The sequence below is a fragment of the Argopecten irradians genome, chromosome 11, assembly GCF_041381155.1.
Source record: "Argopecten irradians isolate NY chromosome 11, Ai_NY, whole genome shotgun sequence".
NCBI classification, from domain to species: Eukaryota; Metazoa; Mollusca; class Bivalvia; order Pectinida; family Pectinidae; genus Argopecten; species Argopecten irradians.
In genome coordinates this window covers 4,190,754-4,213,507 of record NC_091144.1, presented here as the reverse complement: position 1 = coordinate 4,213,507, position 22,754 = coordinate 4,190,754, and the positions used below count along the sequence as shown (strand labels likewise).

Below are 22,754 nucleotides of genomic sequence, written 5' to 3'. Positions count from 1 at the left end.
GCATTTTGATTTACTAAAACCTTATTTGTCTTTCTTTATAACAAGAAACATGCTGACATAATTTAATGCATGTTTCAGATACAGGTTGGGTGAATTAACATAGAGTATGATTCAGATATTATTTATGCCTTACCCTTTGATGATTAATATTTTCTTTGCTTTGTTGAAACTATTATTGTTAACTTTGTTTAAATGCACTGTTGTAATAATTACCTATATTTTCATTGCTATGGGGTATTTGTTTTATCTTTGATGCGGTACCTCCATAACTTCAGAAATGGCGATTGCTTCTATTGCTATTAGATAATTGTTGTACTGACGATTGATTGCAGTACTCCGGACCATCTCTACATTTGATGGAGACATTTTATCATTTCTAGGGGATGACAATTGAATCTATTGTTCTGTTACGTTTACTATACTTTTAATTAATTAGTTATTGCTTCTCTGAGTACTATGATTTATTCAGATAGTTTTTAATATTCAAAAGTAATTAAACCTGGAAATGTTTCTGCTTAAAAAATGATAAAACATTATCACAGAATGACACGAGCTGTACTAGTTAGGAAGGGAAAATAAATAATCACATCTACTTCGCAAACATCTACTCGACCTGAAATTGAATACACTGCGGATAATGGTTGTATCATTATTGATTTTGCAGTCTTAGATTGCCTGTCTAAACTAGGTCCCTGAACAAATGGACTTAGGGTAGCTTTCTCGTACTTTAAATCGGTATCGAAAATCATTTCGCCCGGTAGATTAATATTTAGCTTTTGGCTTATCCTAAGAATGCATGATGTTTGTACTGTTTGGTAAACGTGAACGTTCTGTGTTCTGAATCTTTTATATGCGATCGGATAGGTCTATATTAAATTATTTGTTATTATAGTCACACAATCATTCATTCATTAACTCTCCTGTTTTCATTTTCTAACTAAAACATCATCTAAATCTCATTGTATACACGGCAATGACTGACGGATAAAAATGGTGTAAAGTTAATCCCTGATGCCAAATATATAAATTTCCTATGTTATCAAAGTGTCGGTATAGAATATAGAATGTAAAATTCTATGTCGTCAAAGTGTCCGTACAGGATATAGAATGTAAAATCCTATGTCGTTAGTGTCCGTACAGGATATAGAATGTAAAATCCTATGTCGTTAAAGTGTCCGTACAGGATACAGAATGTAAAATCCTATGTCGTCAAAGTGTCCGTACAGAATACAGAATGTAAAAATCCTATGTCGTCAAAGTGTCCGTACAGGATACAGAATGTAAAATCCTATGTCGTCAAAGTGTCCGTACAGGATATAGAATGTAAAATCCTATGTCGTCAAAGTGTCCGTACAGGATATAGAATGTAAAATCCTATGTCGTCAAAGTGTCCGTACAGGATATAGAATGTAAAATCCTATGTCGTCAAAGTGTCCGTACAGGATACAGAATGTAAAATCCTATGTCGTCAAAGTCCATGTGAAATCAAAGTGTCCGTACAGGATAAGAATGTAAAATCCTATGTCGTCAAAGTGTCCGTACAGGATATAGAATGTAAAATCCTATGTCGTCAAAGTGTCCGTATAGGTAATAGATGAATATAGCAAGTAAAATCCTATGTCGTCAAAGTGTCCGTACAGGATATAGAATGTAAAATCCTATGTCGTCAAAGTGTCCGTACAGGATATAGAATGTAAAAATCCTATGTCGTCAAAGTGTCCGTACAGGATACAGAATGTAAAATCCTATGTCGTCAAAGTGTCCGTACAGGATACAGAATGTAAAATCCTATGTCGTCAAAGTCCATGTGAAATCCGTTTAGTTGTCCGTATAGATATGATATAGCAAGTAAAATCCTGTGTCGTCAAAGTATCCGTATATAATTTAGAATGTAAAATCCTATGTTATCACAGTGTCCGTATAGAATTTAGAATGTAAAATCATCTTGTCAAAGTGTCCGTAAAGAATATAGAATGTAAAATCCTATGTATCAAAGTGTCCATATAGAATTTAGAATGTAAAATCCTATGTTGTCAATGTGAATGTATAGAATATAGAATGTAAAATCCTATGTCGTCAAATTGTCCGTATGGAATATAGAATCAAGGATTTATAAGTGAGAAGGATTCGTCACTATCCCTTTACACCACTAAGCACCATGCGAGGCATCCATAAATCGGAAATAAACACGTTTTTCTCATCAGATATTTGTCTGATCGAGTCAAACGAAACAGCAACGTAATGTTAATAAAATTTCACAATGTTTACAGACTTGCTTTAGGACGGAAGATTTATTGAAAAATGTTTAAATTTTCAAAAATACAACTGCTCATGAAATAACAACACGCTTCAGAAAGTAAGACAGTAACCCTCGCACCGGCAAGCTACATCAAAAGCTGCGCTGGCGGATAAGAAAGGGAAATCAGTCGTCGACCAGCGTCACGGTCAGTTCACAAACACAAAAGCTCCTACAACGTACTTGCCCAAAACACAGTGTGAATTATCCTTCTCATATACGTCCTTGATAAAATTTAAAATCCTATGTTGTCAAATGTCCGAATAGAATATAGAATGTAAAATCCTCTTGTCAAAGTATCAATATTGATTATAGAATGTAAAATCCTCTTGTCAAAATGTCCGCATAGAATAAAGAATGTAAATTCCTCTTGCCAAAAAGTTCGTATGGATTTTAGAATGTTTTGATTTGATTTGATTAGTTTAACGTCCTATTAACAGCCAGGGTCATTTAAGGACATGCCAGATTTGTTGGTGGAGGAAAGCCGGAGTACCCGGAGAAAAACCACCGACCAGCGGTCAGTACGTATACCTGGCAACTGCCCCACATGGGTTTCGAACTCGCGACCCAGAGATGGAGGGCATGTGGTAATATGTCGGTACATCTTAACCACTCGGCCACCGCGGCCCCTTTTTTAGAATGTAAAATCCTTAGTCGTCAAAGGGTCAATATATACCATAGAATGTAAAATTCCATATTGTCAAAGTGTCCGTATAAAATATAGAATGCAAAAACATCTTTGTCAAAGCGTCCTCATAGAATATAGAATGTAAAATCCTCCAGTCAAAGTGTCCGTATGGAATATAGAATGCAAAATCCGATGCTGTCAAAGTGTCCGTATATATTATAGAATGTTAATTCCTCTTGTCAAAATGTCCGTATAGAATATGGAGTGCAAAATCCTCCTGTAAAAGTATTCGTACATAATAAAGAATGAAGAACCCTATGTTTTCAAAGTGTCCGTATATAATATAGAATGTAGAATCATATGTTTTTAAAGTAACCGTATAGAATAGAGAATGTAAAAGCATATATTGTTAAAATGTCCGTAAATAAAATGAGTAAGAAATAAATGAATTTAAGAATAGAAGTACTGATAAAACTGTAGATACTGCTGATTGATTATTAAGGTATTGTTTTCCAGGAATGACAGTCTGGCAGCTGACAGAATTGATTAAGAAGTTTTATACCTATCCGACCACCACAAACCTTATTTTAAACTCCAATGGCAGTATGATATTTCCGGCAGTGACTTTCTGTAACAGCAATCCCGTCAAGAAGAGTCTTCTCAACTACACTGGTGCAGATATTCAAAATATAATAACAGTAGGTGACGATTTTTTCTTGTATCCTCTTCTATTTAAAGTATACACTGTTTCGTCGTAGTGGCATTCACCCAGAATGTTTTTATAAACACGGAAATTACTGTTCCTATGTCAAATGACACACATTTGTGTTTTCGCAGTTTGTTTGACCAAGTGGTGAAGGTTTCCGGCATTAATCACCTAATTCTTATTTTTTTTTTGCATGAGATGCCCACATAGAACATTAACATGTTTTGGCAAAAGGCAGGTGGTTTTCTTCGGGCACTCCCACCTTCTGACGTGTCTGCATTGACGCTGCCAAAACATAATTTCATTAATGTTTGAAAATTGGGATTAAAATAAGCAATGGACCAAAATATACAGTTGTCATCTTAGGTTTTTTTAAGACCCTACCTACATAACTAAATTTATTCATGATTATGGTATCAATTCTTTGACTGTTCATTGTCTGACTGTTTTAGGCTGCCGACACTACACCAGCTCCCAAAGTTCGGGATTGGAACTCTGTGGATCAGAATGAAACATTCTACGATTCTTTCGATGACGACACAACTGTAAACTTGGAATTTTCTCGGGAATACGCAGCTCTTGATGATTCTATAAAGACGGCAGCTGGACACCAGATAGAGGACATGTTAGTGTCGTGTACCTTCAAAGGCAGATCATGCTCACCTTCGTAAGTAAACAAACACAATTGATATTATCATTTTAACCTTCTTTTGGTACTGAATTGATACATTTACTGAAAGCTTTGTACGTTTTCAAATTATTGTTTTCTTAAAGATGATTTTATTGTTTATACCAACAGTTTTCAGCATCTTTTACGTCTTTATAAAATCGAGACTTTGTCTTCCTGATTTCAATTTCAACCAAATTTTAGTTCAATTAAATTGAAAAGGAATAAAACAACCTATGCAAGGTCTATCCCTGGTAGCAAAATATAAATACAAATGAAGTGAAAGAATATTTTTAAACGGTATAATTTAAAGCCAGAACATTAATATAGAAAATATTTTAAGTAATGACAATACCAGATGTTACATAAATGTAAGGATAGTTATTTTGTTTTTTCCAAGAAGTATAATGATAAATAAAGAGGAACACAGCAACCACGTAGGATTTACCTTTTCTCACAGAATACAGACCATACACTGAAACGATTTCTCGAAACCTAAGTGCAGACTTAAGTCAAAACTTAAGTTTTTCTCCTTATGTAGCTGATATGATTTTTTTTTACTTAAGTCAGTTTTTGACTTCAGTTTGATTCGAGAAATCGGGGCCAGAAAGTCTATTAAGCCGATGGTTACCACCAATGGGATTCAGTAATTCTCACTCTTGCATTCATCTTTATGGCTGATAATGATTTATCTTTGCAAAAAAGTAAAATATTTGATCCAAATTTACACTTTATTATATGACTGGTCAAGCCGAACAGTTGAAAACAAACTATAGAAGGCTGAATATTGGAACAGCCGATACGATACGTATTGACAATACACTGAAACGATACACGATACGTATTTACGATACACTTAAACGATACACGATACGTATTGACAATACTCTGAAACGATACATGATACAATCTTATGTACGTATTGACAATACACTGAAACGATACACGATACGTATTGACAATACACTGAAACGATACACGATGCGTATTGACGATACACTGAAACGATACACGATACGTATTGACAATACACTGAAACGATACACGATGCGTATTGACGATACACTGAAACGATACACGATGCGTATTGACGATACACTGAAACGATACACGATACCTATTGACGATACACTGAAACGATACACGATACGTATTGACAATACACTGAAACGATACACGATACGTATTGACGATACACTGAAACGATACACGATGCGTATTGACGATACACTGAAACGATACACGATACGTATTGACGATACACTGAAACGATACACGATACGTATTGACGATACACTGAAACGATATATTTGAAGAGAATAGTTGTTTGCGCGTCTTGCAAAACGTCATGTGCTCTGCTAGGTTGTATTCATGATTACGCAAAAGCATTTCCGGTACATCTAAGTGGCATGGAAGCTTGATCCTTCCTATTAATCGAATATGCTACAGAAATCCTTTGATCGGATGATATATTAAATGAGCTTGAACGGATATTTTTTGTCAAAAGGAGTGAACAATGGTAATTTTAATATTTGAACGATACAGCGATACAACAGCATGTTTCCTTATCGGGAACGGATACGTTGTTAAGTACCGCTTCAAACCGGTATACCGTTCCAGTCCTACTGAGTCTTCTATCAACTGATACACTTGAATGTTTCGATAGCTCAGTTATATATATTGGAATTTTGTTGTCAGTGCGTTCTTAAGGTTTAAACAATAAAAGTTCAAACTTGTTAAAACATCAAAAAATAAAATAATTGCCGTCATATATTTGTGAGTTATCTATTATATGGTGTCATTTACATATATATGTAAGGGTTTTCGGCAGGTTGTTTGTCTAGGATAGGACACTTATCATTATTGGAAGGTATTTTGAAATTGTGATGATTTGGTCGTTTCAGAAATTTCTCCCACTTTGTACACTACAAGTACGGGAACTGTTACACCTTTAATTCTGGCTTAAATCTCACAGTGGCTGAAACAGAGAAAACAGGACCTTTATATGGTAGGTGTGGACATTCGTAGTCAATAGATGTTTAATCCAGGGAGGATTTCGAAAAGTGTTTAGTCCCCTTACAGTATAGGTATTATTAAACATAATCTTTCGCATTATGGATACATTTATGCAATGAAATGAAAAGATTATGCACGTCTCTGCGTGCTAATATTCTTATAAAAAGAAGGCAATATTATATATATTGCAAGCATTACACATAGCGTTCATATTCCATATTTATTGTATGATGTAATGTAAAGGATAAATGTAAAAAATAAAACGTGGACACATACTTGACTTGATGTATTTCCAATTGCAGGTCTTACCATGGAATTGTACCTAGAACAGGATGAGTATGTGGGGAGTCTGGCCCCAGACGCTGGGATACGTCTGACCATACACAACCAAACCGCAATGCCATTCCCGGAGGAGAATGGTATCAATCTGGCCCCGGGATTTAAAACGGGGATAGCATTGAAACTTGTAAGTATAGAATAAGATTATTCTTATAAATCTGTCAACACCATAAATGTACAGTACAGATGTCTAATTTCGAGGGGAGGAAAGTTCGCGATTTGCTTTTAATACTTACTTGCGGGGATATTTGTTCGCGCATTGCCAGCTTATAAAAGTAATAAGCTATATTGTTATCTTTCTTTTCTTTTTTATTCGTTGGTTTTTAAATTCGTGGAATTTATCTTGACCGCGAATGAAGCAAATAGTCTCTAGCGAATGAAAGCAATTGCACAGTATTTTCAACCACTTCATAACGTTTTAAATCATAGTTACACTTACCTTTATAAAACTATCTACTTACAGACTGAAATAATTCGATCTAAACCACCGCATGGTGAATGCAAAGATTACACTCAAGCCGAAAACCTGATCAACAACGCTTGGGCAGAAGAGGGTGAACTTAGAGTACAATATTCCTTCGTGGTAAGCCATGGTTATTGTTACTTGCACACTATACACGTTCATTTCTGTAACCATTCATCAATCGCGGGATAATACAGCGTAGACGAAGTCCGTGGAAAACAGTTCTACATAAAAGCTCATATTACAAACACTACACGATGTCTTGTTTATAAAAGAGGCATTTTCGGCCCCTGCTTAGCCCTCAGGATAAATGAAGTGAGACGACTGGCTTGCCCGTTGTCAGTATAATGTGACCGGATAAAAACGTGCTTGTTCGATGTCGTCGGTGGTATGCTTCAGTGAAATAGCACTATAAAAAGGTAAAGAGTTCCACTATTAAAAACATACTGACATCCACACACTGCACTCACGGGAGCGTCCTTAAATAACTCTGGCTGTAAATAGTATATTTCACCTCAGAAACCAAACCAAAATATAACATCGCAATATGCTTTATATATATGAAAATTATATTCTAGAGCGTTAGTTCCCCTTCTTTAAATAATGCGTTTGATCTTCTATGAGAGGCGTGCTAGAAGACATGTTACCAGAAGAGCCTGATCCAGTACTGTGGATGTTGTAGTCTGGACTAGCCGTGTACTGATGCAGCCTTTACCAAAGTTTTATTTTCCTATGACAGGCGTGTCAGAAGACATGTTACCAGAAGAGCCTGATCCAGTACTGTGGATGTTGTAGTCTGGACTACCCATGTACTGGTGAAGCCTTTACTAAAGTTTTATTTTCCTATGACAGGCGTGTCAGAAGACGACATGTTTCCAGAAGAGCCTGGTCCAGTACTGTGGATGTTGTAGTCTGGACTACCCGTGTACTGATGCAGCCTTTACTAAAGTTTTATTTTCCTATGACAGGCGTGTCAAAAGACATTTTACCAGAAGAGCCTGGTCCAGTACTGTGTATGTTGTAGTCTGGACTACCCATGTACTGATGCAGCCTTTACTAAAGTTTTATTTTCTTATGACAGGCGTGTCAGAAGACATGTTTACCAGAAGAGCCTGGTCCAGTACTGTGGATGTTGTAGTCTGGACTAGCCGTGTACTGATGCAGCCTTTACTAAAGTTTTATTTTCTTATGACAGGCGTGTCAGAAGACATGTTACCAGAAGAGCCTGGTCCAGTACTGTGGATATTGTAGTCTGGACTAGCCGTGTACTGATGCAGCCTTTACTAAAGTTTTATTTTCTTATGACAGGCGTGTCAGGAGACATGTTACCAGAAGAGCCTGGTCCAGTACTGTGGATGTTGTAGTCTGGACTAGCCGTGTACTGATGCAGCCTTTACTAAAGTTTTATTTTCTTATGACAAGCGTGTTAGAAGACATGTTACCAGAAGAGCCTGGTCCAGTACTGTGGATATTGTAGTCTGGACTACCCATGTACTGATACAGCCTTTACTAAAGTTTTATTTTCCTATGACAAGCGTGTCAGAAGACATGTTACCAGAAGAGCCTGGTCCAGTACTGTGGATGTTGTAGTCTGGACTAGCCGTGTACTGATGCAGCCTTTACTAAAGTTTTATTTTCTTATGACAAGCGTGTCAGAAGACATGTTACCAGAAGAGCCTGGTCCAGTACTGTGGATGTTGTAGTCTGGACTAGCCGTGTACTGATGCAGCCTTTACTAAAGTTTTATTTTCTTATGACAGGCGTGTCAGAAGACATGTTACCAGTAGAGCCTGGTCCATTACTGTGGATGTTGTAGTCTGGACTAGCCGTGTACTGATGCAGCCTTTACTAAAGTTTTATTTTCTTATGACAGGCGTGTCAGAAGACATGTTACCAGAAGAGCCTGGTCCAGTACTGTGGATGTTGTAGTCTGGACTAGCCGTGTACTGATGCAGCCTTTACTAAAGTTTTATTTTCCTATGACAGGCAGTCAGAAGACATGTTACCAGAAGAGCCTGATCTAGTACTGTGGATGTTGTAGTCTGGACTAGCCGTGTACTGATGCAGCCTTTACAAAGTTTTATTTTCCTATTACAGGCGTGTCAGAAGACATGTTTCAGAAGGGCCTGATCCAGTACTGTGGATGTTGTAGTCTAGACTACCCATGTTCTGATGCAACCTTTACTAAAGTTTTATTTTCCTATGACAGGAGTGTCAGAAGACATGTTACCAGAAGAGCCTGGTCCAGTACTGTGGGTGTTATAGTCTGGACTAGCCGTGTACTGATGCAGCCTTTACTAAAGTTTTATTTTCCTATGACAGGCGTGTCAGAAGACATGTTACCAGAAGAGCCTGATCCAGTACTGTGGATATTGTAGTCTGGACTACCCATGTACTGATACAGCCTTTACTAAAGTTTTATTTTCCTATGACAGGCGTGTCAGAAGACATGTTACCAGAAGGGCCTGATCCAGTACTGTGGATGTTGTAGTCTGGACTACCCGTGTACTGATGCAGCCTTTACTAAAGTTTTATTTTCTTATGACAGGCGTGTCAGAAGACATGTTTCCAGAAGGGCCTGATCCAGTACTGTGGATGTTGTAGTCTGGACTAGCCGTGTACTGATGCAGCCTTTACTAAAGTTTTATTTTCCTATGACATGCGTGTTAGAAGACATGTTACCAGAAGAGCCTTTTCCAGTACTGTGGATGTTGTAGTCTGGACTAGCCGTGTACTGATGCAGCCTTTACTAAAGTTTTATTTTCCTATGACAGGCGTGTCAGAAGACATGTTTCCAGAAGAGCCTGGTCCAGTACTGTGGATGTTGTAGTCTGGACTAGCCGTGTACTGATGCAGCCTTTACTAAAGTTTTATTTTCCTATGACAGGCGTGTCAGAAGACATGTTTCCAGAAGAGCCTGGTCCAGTACTGTGGATGTTGTAATCTGGACTAGCCGTGTACTGATACAGCCTTTACTAAAGTTTTTTTCCTATGACAGGCGTGTCAGAAGACATGTTTCCAGAAGAGCCCGGTCCAGTACTGTGGATGTTGTAGTCTGGACTACCCGTGTACTGATGCAGCCTTTACTAAAGTTTTATTTTCTTATGACAGGCGTGTCAGAAGACATGTTACCAGAAGAGCCTGGTCCAGTACTGTGGATGTTGTAGTCTGGACTACCCATGTACTGATGCAGCCTTTACTAAAGTTTTATTTTCCTATGACAGGCGTGTCAGAAGACATGTTTCCAGAAGAGCCTGGCCCAGTACTGTGGATGTTGTAGTCTGGACTAGCCGTGTACTGATGCAGCCTTTACCAAAGTTTTATTTTCCTATGACAGGCGTGTCAGAAGACATGTTACCAGAAGAGCCTGATCCAGTACTGTGGATGTTGTAGTCTGGACTACCCATGTACTGGTGAAGCCTTTACTACAGTCTTGTCAGCATACCCGGACGGAGTGGATTGGTGTCTGTATTCAAACGATACACAAAGTTAGTGAATTACTTTTTTTCCGTCTTATCCCTTTCCTTGATTTGTACTGAACACAGCGATGAAATGACATTGATGTAAATTGTTTTCACATTTGTGAGCAGTATACAATCATGTGCCAAATAGACGATACAACACTATCTCAATTCACTTCATGCAAATAAATAAAAATCTTTTATGTAGTTTGTTGACAACTGACTACCAGTATATCAATTTAAGCAAAATATAACTCCATCGCTGCTCCACCTAAGTCTACCAGAGTCCAAAATGCAGGGTTTTTATATATGTATCCACTATAGTTGAACATCTATTTGCCGAAAATTAATATAGCACATCATACAAAGTGACAGCTTCCATTGTTTAATTCAACAGCTGTTGTCATATATAATATGGCAGAAACCGCATACTAAATTACATTATATTTAATCATAATCTACTGTGATATTTTATATACAATGGGATTGGGCACAAGTTTCATACAACTGATAATAAAGTTGTATGAAGTTCTCTCTTAACAGAGATATCATTACCAATGTGAGACCTAATTAATGACTTATGTACCGCAATGTCATGTGTATAAACGTATCGTCAAAGAAACACGATCATGTTTCATAGTTAAATGCTATTTAACGCTTATATAGTTTATAATTAGTGTCGTTTTGTTTTTGCAGTTGAGTGTGAAGCAGCAGTTTTGCTCAAGTATGAAAAGAGTGAGCTTCCATGTTCATCTTCATGTGTACCACCCTGCGAGTACGTAAAGATTTAATTTCTTTCGAGTATTTTTCCATTAAGCATACATCATGTATACATGTATGTTGTAAAAAGTTCACATTGAAGTGCAACGTTGTATCTGAAGTAGGTTTACATCTTTTGCTACCAACAATAATAATTATTTTGTCTCGATACGGATTACAGAAAAATGTTCTCGTTTCTAAAAAAAGTCTGAGATGCAATGCGTTGGCTTTTCTGTCGTTAAAGCATTTTAATTTCCTTTCTAGTACCCTTCCAATTATAAATATCAGGTACATGTACATTACTTTTTAGAACCATTATTTGTTTAAGTGATGACCGACAAAATATGCGAATAGGTAATATTGTAGTACTGACATTAATGGTATAGGAAACGACTTACTAATGAAGTAATATGCAATGTATTCATATTTGTACAAATTAATTTCAGTGAGACAGAATTCACAACGGAGGTTTCTATGTCAGCCTGGCCGTCTAATGAATACTTGGTGAGTGTCATTTCTGTGTGACAAGGTTAATACATACCACATATGTTATAAAAACATTATTACATAATAGATTTTACTTGATTTAACATTTGTGAAGGTCAAAGAATAATAAGCAACAAAGCGAAACACCATGAATGGTATAGAGGAATTACGAACTTGGCAAAGAAACGCTATGTCTTTAAAAACTACCCATACGTGTGTGTTTGTGCCTTCGGAGATTACTTTATAATATATTATTAGTGTACATACATAAAACGATGACTGGTTTAGCTAGTGACAATATATTGCTACCAGTTTCTTAAGTTATAGAAGTTTTATAGGGGAACATGCTTTGTATAATTTTATACATGAGACAAGCTTGGTCTAAATTGTATGTATGGGAGCATGTATTGTCAAACTTACCTGTTGCTGGGGTGGGTGGCATCTTCTGACAATCTGACAAAGTTATCTGTAACAAGAAATGCACTCAGCTACTTTGTGGTGTTTTTTTATCAATCCCACACATCCAGGTCGTGATACAAGTTTAGATTTTGTGAGACATCATAAAATGTTGACATCAAGATTTACTCTTGCAGATTGTATTAACTCATTATATGTGAAAAACATAGAAAAAGTTAAAAAGTATCAATTAAATAATATCTACATAATAACATAACTAATTAACTTATCTTAAATAAACTGATAGATATTGTAAACCACGTGTAATCCTCTACAGGATCCAGCTATTAACCATTTCCGGTCATCCTCGAGCGCTCTGTTCACGTCCATATCCACTGCACAGACGAAATCAGCCAAGAGGGAGTTCATGGAGTAAGTCAACTGCTTAATGTTGGTGTTTTTATAACATATGTCGCTAATTAACCATCTTAGTGAAGTATTAATTGTCAGAGTAAGCCGCCACGTACAACACCTGAGAGAAACAGATTGGAAATCTAACTGTACGATAAAACTAATATAATCTTTTGTTATGTAGACGGGATATATAATATCCGATTATCACTGTCCAAATGACAGACATCATTTTTGTGTAATGAGTAAAACGATGAAATTTCAGTTATTTAAAACCAGTTTCACTGCGCCATCACCACAAAAACGTTAAAATAAAGACGTTATCGATAAATTACACTGGATGCAGTGATGGTATCACATACTCGTTTAGCGCGTGAAGACAGAGTTAACTTTTCCCTAACAACAAGTAACAAGATAATTGTTGGTGAGTAGGTTTGACAAATCTGTACAATACACTCAGTTAGTATTACGTGTTATACAAAGTAAAGGTAACTCATTCAATTACTATTGTTTTTGTTTAAGTGAGAATGGTATTAAAGTTGAAGTATATTACCGGTACCTCAACTACGAGGTGATTCATACCGAAGCATCGTATGAGGTAAGCTTATTATTAATCTCTTGACATTGTTGCTTAGCTAGTGATTCTATATTATTTAATGCAGATATTAGGCACAGCCCTCTCCTATGATATTGTTTTGCACTCTCTATTATGAAATAACAAATAATTAAAATCGATATGAATCGACAATAGATATTCACGAGGTCATTGTTACAATAGTCTTGCCGCATTAATTATTGATGTCGGAGCATAAATTATTCAATAATAATCATATGCAAGGTTTATTTAAGCATTGAACTGCCTACGTCAGTACATTTCCAACATTTTAATCAATATGTACCCATATTTAGGATATTCAACATTGTAAATTCAAAACTACAATTATTGTTGCGAATGACAATTAAGGTTTTTATTTCGGTAGCACGCAAACGCACAAACATGCGCATTACGTCATGACGTTAGTCGGAACGACGTCACAAAACATTTTATACATATCACTACACCAACGGGAGTTATAGGAGAAAAATGTGGTCTCATAAATTTTCTTTTTTTGGTTTTGGTTAGGTTACAGTGTTAGTTCCGAGCAAATAGAAGTATTTTATTTTCAATATTATTCATAATTGAGTTGCCCTCTCCTCTTTTCTCAATCATGATAATAGAGTCATATCCAATGGAAGTCTGGTAATGGAGCTGTCTCCCTTTAAACACATTTTTTCTTGTGTTGTAGGTAGAGAACCTGCTGTCTGATATCGGTGGTCAGCTCGGACTCTGGATTGGACTGTCCATCGTGTCCTTGTTCGAGATCATAGAGATCATATCCGATCTGATAATGATCGCATTCCTAAAGTTGTGTAGAAAAAAGAATGATGTTAATACAATTAAAATTGACGGTGAAATCAATGTGAAATAAAAGCAAACCGGTGATGAATATCATTACCATGGTAACAGTGTAAGGCGGCCCAAGAATAGTTTTTAATGACACATCAATGTACATCTTTACGTGATAAATATTGTCTATACATATGAAATGATTATTGGTTATATTTTCGTAACCCGTATCTTATTTGAATAAGTACATGCCAATAAATTGTTACTCGTTTTCATGACAACGCTGTGATAACATTACTATTGATACGCAGTAAAATCCAGTAGATTTAGAACCAGTGTAACCATCCTCTGGTATGCTATTGGTAAGGCCTAAATTATATATGTCGTGGGTTTAAGGTTTTCATATCATAGTTTAAATATTTGTTACTCTGTTTTGTTAGATATTGGTGATATGTGAAATTAGTGTTATGTTTGTCAGAAGAAATTAATTTTTATTTCATTCCATGCAGACTTATATGGTGCAATGCCATATGTATAATGTATATCAAATTGAGTTTTATGTATTTACATGACTTTTTGATACAGTATGCACAAACGACTTATTCTTCCACATATTGTATTCTTAATGAAGAAAGCCGCTAACATCATTATTAACTGAGCGGCTAGCTTCCTTTGTTTTACACAGCAAGGCAAATAACTTCTTCCTTATGATGTCGGCAATATAAATTAGACATTTTTTAGTTACAATATAATTGAAATGTTCATTTTTGATATCTGAACATTGTATCTGTATAAGGTGTTTCTGTGGACTGATAATAATAATTAACTGTTTTCCTGATTTATTGCCTCATGTGTAAATGACATAAGATTGTTTATGCTTCACGGTGGTCAGTTATACTATTTTCAATAAAACCTTGATATTCGTTGATTCTTGATTTGTTCTGATTACATCTGGATCTGCTGACACATCATTAACTCAGCCGCCGAGGTGGTATAGCGTCAAATAGATAACGCATACATTATATTGATTTCTGAAGCCTTATAATAAAAAGCTGTTGACATGTAAATATAAGAAATAATTATTTTTTGTTGTTCACTGGCGTATGTAATGCATAGTTGGTCAGATATTTCAATATACATTTCGCACCACATTTTAAATATTTTTTTTAAAAAGCCATTCACACACGAGTGAGTGAACAACAAAACATACTAGTTATTTCTTAACTAATATCATGTCAGGTAATCCTACCATTAATGTTTAATTTCTAGCTGTTCTTAGAACTTTACAATCCTAGTTAACCCCGGCCGAACAGTTACTCACAAGCTTATAACATCACTGATATTTACTCATATTCGTCACTAACTTTCCCGACTGAGTCTTAGGATCTTCTAATGTGATGCAGGTAAATAGCATTGAACACTGAATCATGAAGTATAAAAAATTTCGGCACATATGAGTTTTGATACCGTAGCAGTCATTTTTTTTCTATTACTAACAAGTTTTTATATAGATTTTTGGAAATTAAATATTTTTTTTTTTAAATGGGAGTTAATATCAAGGTTGAAAATGAAATAAAAACAACATGATTGTTTGTTTGATTTTTGTAGGATTGTGAATCAAAGATAGCTATTTGACGTTAGTTCATTCTCGGTATTCCAGAGGCTACTTTCACTGTCGTCATATCCACCCCTGTATGATCTCATATAAAACACTGAAGGCACTTAAAGATGCTCCACCGCCGACAGAGCATAAAGGTTATTCATCATTTGAACAATAATTGGTGTTTAATCGTGTGTATGTATGCCTAATTAACACAAAAAATTACATAAAATAATTTGTTCGCCCTTGGTGCATGCGCAAATCATTACTTCACTTCCATATAAGGATATAGTGCCACGGATTTTTTTTCGGGATGCAATTAATTATTTTTCATATTTTTTAACTTGAAGTAAAAATTTAGAAGCTCAAACTTTTCAATGTTGGTAATGGTGTAAAGTAAGTAACTTTTGTAACTGAAGAAAAATTACTAAATCGTTTTGGTCCTGTTTTTGATAGTGAAAAAATACCAATTTTCAGCGGTGGAGCATCTTTAAGAAGAAAAGAAACACCTTGTGATACATTGCCTTCATTTTTGTAACAACATAAAAAGGGGTTGTTAATAGCTTTACAGGAAACTCACTGTACTAAAGCAGATGAATATATATATGGAGTAAAGAATGGAAGAGTTTGGGCGGGAATGTATCTATATGGAATAATGGTACTCTCTGCGTCAAGAGGGGTAGCAAAACATTGACCAAATCAACGATCAATATTTCTATCACTGAATCAAAACGTGACAGAGATGGTAGGTTTTTAGAGTGTTCCATCAATAAAGATGATGCTCCATTATTCAGCCACATAAATGTATATGCACCAAACACATGTGCAGAGAGGAAACTATTTCTGAACAGCATTGACGAAAACAGACATAGAGAAAAATGTGTAATTATGGGTGACTTCAATTGTACGTTAAATAATAATTATGATAGGATACCAACAGCAAACACTAATGATCTAACCACACAACAATTTAGGGAGCTTATGAAAGATATGAAAAAGAATGCGTGAAAGAAATCCCGAAAGTAGAGAATTTACATTTAAAAGGGGGAAATCAAGATCTAGAATAGATTATATTTTGGTAGGTAATGAATTGTTTAATGATATGGTTAATGCAAAAATAATTCCGTGCATATATAGTGATCACAATATGGTGACTGCGGAATTGAAAATAGGTAAAAATTGGTCCTGGCGTATGGAAAATGAATGCATCAGTTATAGAATCAGAATTTTTTAAAGATTTTTTCGAAACCTTCTGGTCAAACTGGAAAACACAAAAGGTGCACTATGGGAAACTTACAGAATGGTGGGAAATGACAAAAATTAAAATAAAAGAACTAACCATACACGTTTCGAAGATAATAAATAAGAGAGAAGATGTAATAAGGAAAAAAGAACAGGAGCTTGAAGAAATGATTAAAATAGGAGAATATCAAAATAATCAAATCGATTTACTAACTAGAGAGATTAAGGCTCATTACAAACACAAGATTAATGGTTATAAGATAAGATCTAGAATGGAAAATTATGAAGATAATGAAACGTCTTCTAAGTATTTTTTTAATTTGGAAAAAACTAAGGCAAAAGAAAAGTTGTGGCACAGAATTAAAACAGACGACGGTAATTATAAAGAAGGAATATCTGCTATTTTAGATGAGCAAACAAAATTTTATAAAAAGTTATTTTCTTCTGAGGGTTGGGATAGAGATGCAGCAAACTCTCTTCTAGAAAATGTAAATGCTAAAACTAAAATAACTGATGAACAGAGGGGCGAATTAGAAAGAGATATAACCGAAAATGAAATACATAACAGCATTTGTCAAATGAAAAAGAACAAATCTCCAGGCGAAGACGGTATTATATCCGAATTCTATCAACAATACTGGTACCTTATAAAAGGGGAATTCTTCGAAGTTTTAACAGAAATATTTGCTTCAAATACATTATCTGAATCTCAGTCTAAAGGTATGCTTACTTTATTATATAAAAAAGGAGAAAGAGAACTTATTCAAAATTGGAGACCGCTAACTTTACTTAACGTTGATTATAAAATTATTGCAAAGGTTCTGGCTAATAGAATAAAACCGTATCTAAAACATATCATCCATTCGGATCAAAAAGGTTTCGTTCCTGGTCGAAATATTTCAGATGCTAATAGACTTATTCAAGACGTTTTTGAATATACGGATTTAGAACAATCAGAGGGAGCGATAATTTTCCTGGATCAATCTAAAGCTTTCGATAGAGTAGAATGGTCATGGGTTAACAGATGCCTAGAACACTTTAATTTTGGTGCAAAATATCTAAACTGGATAACAATGCTTTTAAAAGATTCAAAAACATGCATTAAAACAAATGGGTATGTCAGTAAATATTTCCCGATATCGAGATCAGCAAGGCAAGGTTGTCCAATCGCTCCGATTTTATACATCCTACAAGCTGAGTCATTAGATTGCTCTATAAAGCGAAACGAAAATATAAAATGTATTGAACTTCCGAATGAAAAAGAAACTACTATTAACATGTTTGCAGACGACAAACAATTATTCGTAAGGGACGAACATTCGATCGTAGAAATATTCAATATTTTAGATATATTCAAATCAGCTTCTGGTTCAAAAATTAACTTAGATAAAACAACAGGTATATATTTAGGCAGATGGAAGCATAAAGATCCAATATATACAAATATATCCTGGTCGAAAACTTGTGTGAAAACATTAGGAGTCCATCATGGATACGTCATCGATGACAATTCCATATGGAAAGAAAAAATTCAAAAAATTAAATCATGCTTGCAGGTTTGGAAAAGTAGAAATTTAACACTATATGGTAAGAGTTTAGTTATTAAGTCTTTAGTAATATCACTTATAGGTTATGAAATTGAAGCACGTGGTATCTCAGAACGTTATATAAAAGAAATCGATTCATTGATATGGGAATTTGTATGGAATGGGAAAAGGGATTTAGTCAACAGGAATATGTCATCAAAAAGGTTCAAAGACGGGGGAATAGAAATTGTTAATATCAGAGAATTCATTTTCAGAAGGCAAATAAAAACAATGTATAAAATTATGCAAAGTGATATTGAGACATGGAACGCAATAGGTAAATACTGGTTAGGCTATATGGATGAAAAATTTAGAGTAACCTATTTTCTATGTAAATGATCAGACATACGCACTATTGACACATCAAAAATTCCACTTTTCTACAGAAATCTTCTTGAAGCATGGGCAAATTTCCAAAAATCTAGCCACTCAACTCTCAACAAAAACAAAATACTAGAACAGCCAATTTTTGGAAATTATTTCATCCAGTATAATAAAACAGCCATATATTTTCCTTCTTTTCTCAAAAGCAATATTTTTACAAGATTTATGGGATGAACGCAGAAATAATTTTAAAGAGGATTACGAAATACATAACTGACAAAAGAAATTGTATCGCTGAACTAGCAAAGTTTAAGATCGCTTTTCCGACACAACGGTTGAATGTTCTAAAAGGAATTGATGCTGGGGCGACAGATTTTGTTTATCCTAATATAGACGCCAATCTTAATATTATAGGGAAAGATAACAAACCGATAGGATACAAAAGTCTGAAACCAAAAATGATAACGTGTAAAAGAAATCCTGATGCAGATCCTATCTGCAAATTAAAATGGGAAATCAAATTTCAAAAACAGTTCAATTGGGAATTAATATGGAAAAATGTACAAAATACCGTTACAACAAATCAAGTAAAAGAATTTCAATGGAAGTGTATACACAACATTATATATACAGAATCAAAAATAAGTAAATTTGGTAATTCGAATGGCAAGTGTCATTTTTGCAAAACGCAAACTGAAGATATTGTACATTTATTTTTTGAATGTGGTATTGTCAGAAATATTCTAAACATTTGTTCTGTACATATATTTAAAACCATTCCGGGATTTAATGAAGATATGCTGACATCAGATGTTGTGATTTTGGGATTTCAAGCTAAAGATAATATGTCAGTTCTTCTCAATACCGCATTATTGTCCTTCAAATGGTCCATTTGGAAATGTAGAAATGAAATTAAGTATAACAAAATAGAAATTGCTGTTGATCATATATTTAGGAAAGTCCAATACCTATTTCTAAGTAATTTAGAAATGTTTATAAAATCAAAGAAAAAGAAAATTGTATCAATAAAGTATGTTCAGAATATTTTAGATAAATTTAGGAATTAGCTATAGAATGCGAGGATGAATTAAGAATGAAAGAAAAGTAATAAATGAGTATGTAAGATTCACAGAATGAATGTATCAATGAATAATATAAAGAAAGAGAAAGAGTAAGTGAATGATTGGAAGGTTAGAGAGAATATAGGGAAATGAATGTTAAATGAAAGCCCTCTTGCAAGAGGACAATTATGTACGGATGCTGAATCCAGGGTCCCAACCCTGGCAGTCATCTATGTTTATCATGTCTGGGGAATAAAGTTATTTTTTTTTGGAAAAAAAAAAAACAACATAAAAAGGGGTTGGATATTATGATAGTAAAAGTAATTTCTGGAGCATCGAAGATGACGAAAATTGTGATATTTCCTGAATTTCAATGTTTTGAACATAGCCAAGATAAAAAAGCAATACTTTGCAAATTGATTGTCCGATAAGTAGGAATATTCGCATAAATGACAAAACCAATGTTTTCTGTCAAAAATATCATTATTGCACTCTAAAATACTATTCCTATTGCTGAGAATAACATAATGTTACCCCTATCCCCTATTTTTTAACAATTCTTAAAAGATCGAACACTTTAAAGAAAAATCATTGATTACTAAATTTCTACAGATTAAAAGACTTTAGGCGGCATAAAAATCGGGGGCCATCTTGGTGTCTTGTCCCGTTACAAAATTGGTTATAGTTCAACAGTTCTTGCTAAAATTTTAAATTCACTTCAATGTAAAAAAAATACAAAAACCCACGAAATTATAACTTTACACTTAAAGGTGATAAAAACAGATTTTAAATATGCTATTTTTGTGTCGATATTTGTTTATTGTATTGCACTTTATGACTTCCCACAAAATATACAGGTTGTATTTGACGTAATTTCAATAAAATATGCTTGAAACGAAGTCCAAAACGACCCTTGTCTAGAACGATCGCATCGCTTATCGCCCCTGATATCACCAGGTGGCCGTAGATTCGTGACGTCATCTGAGACCAACAGCTGTGAAAAGAGCCGGGAAATTCAATGGGGCAGTGTTGCGGTATTGGCGATTATAGATATTTAAAACAGTCGCGCTACGTGTAATTGCTATATTGATAAGTGGAAATGTATCCGTATATATAATATACAATCTATAATATACCCTGATATAATAAAAATGTTCGTTTACTCATTCTAATCGTTATATTCTGGGCTATAAAATTGTTATGTTCTTTAGGTCACAAGTCATTTGACATCATGTACGTGTTTGCCAACTCAGGTTCGAGGAGGTTGCTGTTGACTTTTGTCTGTAAATTAAAACTCTAAACATAGACTTTAAAGTGTATATCAACAAGAAGAAATATAAGTTTACAAGAAAATGGACCAAAACAATAATGACACTAGACTACATGCTAATACATATAATGCATATTTATAAAAGTAGACCCCGCCACCCTTCATACCCTTTCTTAAACCCTATCATACCGCGACAAACGTGCCCCTATCCCGCCTTATGTATGTACTACACACCTCTATTTCCTATTTGGAACTTAATGCTTTAGAAACACCGCACAGAATGGGTAAGGCTTATCTATTTTTTTTTTTTTAAAGTTTTACGAGTTTTACGGATTCATTCGACAAAATTTCGGGGTTTTCCGTGTACGAAAATAGAATAACATGTATGTACAGTAGTAATAATACACGCACGACCGATAAAAAAGACAGGACAAAACACAGATACTAGATACAGTGACCAAATATGCATGACATGTACTCGTGGACAAGACATGCATGTTTAATATTTCAACTAACACAGGGCCATGAGACAACATATTTCTTATAAAACACAAATCATTTACAAGACCGCTTCATTATATTATCTAACCGTGCGCAGTTGTGGAAATAACAAACCTGTCGACCTTAAGTAAATTTCAAAAGTATACTAAAAGTCCACAGGGATTTGAGAATTGGTTAGTTTATATCAATATGGACACACTAGATAGCCTATTGAACATTATAAGACGATTTAGGGGTCTAGATAAAAAAAATCGGTAAAATTCGTATTCTACATATACGCAAGTGTACTAGATCTATGTAGAATATAACAGGAAATTAATGAGTACGCAATTGCAAATTGGCCAAATTGGCGAACATTGTGATGTTTTGAGGGTTCGGAGGAGACTCCTGGGGAAAATATTACGATTTAGAATGGCTGAGATATGAGTTTCACGATGTATTTTGATGATTTTGCGAGCTGCGAAGGCGCGATATTTTGGTGTTTGGGGGTCCGAAGGTCTCTCCCGAGAAGGAAAAAGTATTACAATTTACAATGGCTGTGATGAGTTTTACGATGTATTTTGATGATTTTAAAGCGTTCTTAACATTGTGATTTTTCGGATACTAAAAAAGTACAGTTTTTAATTACTTTTATAGGTAGGCTACTAAAAACAGTACAAAAAGTACAAAAAAAAGTACTTTGTGGCGGAAAAAAAGTTTTTTTTTTTTGATGTCTACAAAAAAAGTACGTATGTTTGTAACGGATGATTTTTTTCAAGTACCAAATAATTAAGAATACAATATGAAAACCCAGGTGTACTCTTTCACTAATTTCAAATACTATGATAGAATTCTTATTTATTGATGGTTATAGGTGCCTCAGCTCACCTAGATGGACCTATTAGTATCTCTTATAACACAGAAAAAGTTTAGCAATGTTTTTCTTAAATGAAGATGCAATTCAAGGTTGTTGTTTTTTTTGTTCAAATAGACTTGTCTTAGTTAGTGCAGTGTTTTTTATGTGACACACAATCCAACCAAGATGGACCCACACATCAAGTTTAAAGATAGTACCTGGACATGGTAATGCACAGAAGAAACAAATAAAATTAAGGGCCACACTCTGTTCAATATTTACAAACACAGCATTGTATTCAGAGATAAAACATGTGTAAA

At 34.7% G+C, this 22,754-nt stretch overlaps 1 protein-coding gene across 1 annotated transcript in view; it reads left to right on the top strand.

The window, feature by feature from the left end:
• Positions 1–14,738, top strand: part of LOC138334329 (acid-sensing ion channel 1A-like) — a 58,898-nt gene extending 44,160 nt beyond the window's left edge. The window contains exons 2-12 of the mRNA XM_069282978.1: positions 3,441–3,622; positions 4,083–4,297; positions 6,202–6,305; positions 6,616–6,779; positions 7,116–7,235; positions 10,453–10,603; positions 11,273–11,351; positions 11,782–11,839; positions 12,555–12,649; positions 13,151–13,226; positions 13,915–14,738. Coding sequence (XP_069139079.1) covers positions 3,441–3,622; positions 4,083–4,297; positions 6,202–6,305; positions 6,616–6,779; positions 7,116–7,235; positions 10,453–10,603; positions 11,273–11,351; positions 11,782–11,839; positions 12,555–12,649; positions 13,151–13,226; positions 13,915–14,097 — 1,427 coding nt within the window. The 3' untranslated portion in view covers positions 14,098–14,738. The remainder of the gene's footprint in view (positions 1–3,440; positions 3,623–4,082; positions 4,298–6,201; positions 6,306–6,615; positions 6,780–7,115; positions 7,236–10,452; positions 10,604–11,272; positions 11,352–11,781; positions 11,840–12,554; positions 12,650–13,150; positions 13,227–13,914) is intronic.
• Positions 14,739–22,754: the final 8,016 nt, after the last annotated feature.